We start from the raw sequence: 1,227 nt of genomic DNA on the forward strand, positions 1-1,227 counted from the left end.
GTGGAAACGAAGAGTGTGCTGTGACATTATAGGGAGAGCAGCTAGGGTCACATAGCAATGTGTGTATAAATGTTTGTATGAGAAACTGACTTGAAATGTAAACTTTCACTTAAAGCACAATTGAAAAAAAAATTACAGCCAAGAAAACCATATGGAGCAGTTCTACTCCGTAACTCATGGGGTCGCCATGAATTGGGGGCCAACTCCATGACAAGCAGCAACAACTTGGATCTAGGGCAACACTTAGGCTTCCTTCACAGATGAGGGCTCTGAGGCCCAGAACAGGCAGGCTTGGAATTGACTTTTACTCTGAGCTGATCTTCAGAGTCTAGGGGTATGGCCCACAGTTAGCAGGGAGTTGGTGGGAACCCCAAGGTCCAGCCCAGGTCCTTAGAGCCCTTCTCCGCAGGCGGCAGCTGGCCAAGCTGGCCCTCATCTTCAGCCACATGCACGCGGAGCTTGGCGCGCTCTTCCCCGGGGGGCAGTACTGTGGACACACGTACCAGCTCACCAAGGCGCCAGCCCACACCTTCTGGAGGGAGCATTGCGGGACCCGGTGAGTGAGCCCCCGCCCCAGACCCCGAAAGCCTTCAGCTTCTTGGAGCCCCCTCCCACCCCTGCCCAAGGACCCAGAAGTCCAGAAGTCCCAGGAAGCTCCCTGCTTCCTCGGACCTGGAAGTCCAGACCCCCAGCCCCCTGCTCCCTCAGACCCAGGAGTCCAGACCCCCAGCCCCCTCCTCCCTCAGACCCAGGAGTCCAGACCCCCAGCCCCCTCCTCCCTCAGACCCAGGAGTCCAGACCCCCAGCCCCCTCCTCCCTCAAACTCCAAACGTGGGAATCCAGGCCTCAGCCACCTGCTTCCCAGATCCTGCTGTCCTAGGCTCCCAGAAACCTCAGTTTCATCCTCTTCACCAGCTGTGTGCTGCCCTGGGCTGAGTTTGAGTCCCTCTTGCGTACCTGCCACCCTTTGGAGTCAGGCTCCACGGCCCTGGCCTTGCGCTCCACCATTGACCTCACCTTCAGCGGCCACGTGTCCATCTTCGAGTTTGACATCTTCACCAGGCTCTTCCAGGTCAGAGAAGGTCAGGGCTGGGGACATAGACTCCTGGGTCTGAGGGAGGAGGGGGCTGGCGGCCTGGACTCCTGGGTCTGAGGGAGGAGGGGGCTGGGGGCCTGGACTCCTGGGTCTGAGGGAGGAGGGGGCTGGGGGCCTGGACTCCTGGGTCT

General features: G+C 59.3%; 1 protein-coding gene across 1 annotated transcript in view; it reads left to right on the top strand.

Moving 5' to 3' along the window:
* Positions 1–1,227, top strand: part of CBLC (Cbl proto-oncogene C) — an 18,162-nt gene that overhangs the window by 1,881 nt on the left and 15,054 nt on the right. The window contains exons 2-3 of the mRNA XM_004388828.1: positions 410–556; positions 916–1,072. Of these exons, the coding sequence (XP_004388885.1) occupies positions 410–556; positions 916–1,072 (304 nt within the window). The remainder of the gene's footprint in view (positions 1–409; positions 557–915; positions 1,073–1,227) is intronic.

The sequence above is a fragment of the Trichechus manatus genome, unplaced genomic scaffold (genome assembly GCF_000243295.1).
Source record: "Trichechus manatus latirostris isolate Lorelei unplaced genomic scaffold, TriManLat1.0 scaffold00216, whole genome shotgun sequence".
NCBI lineage: Eukaryota > Metazoa > Chordata > Mammalia > Sirenia > Trichechidae > Trichechus > Trichechus manatus.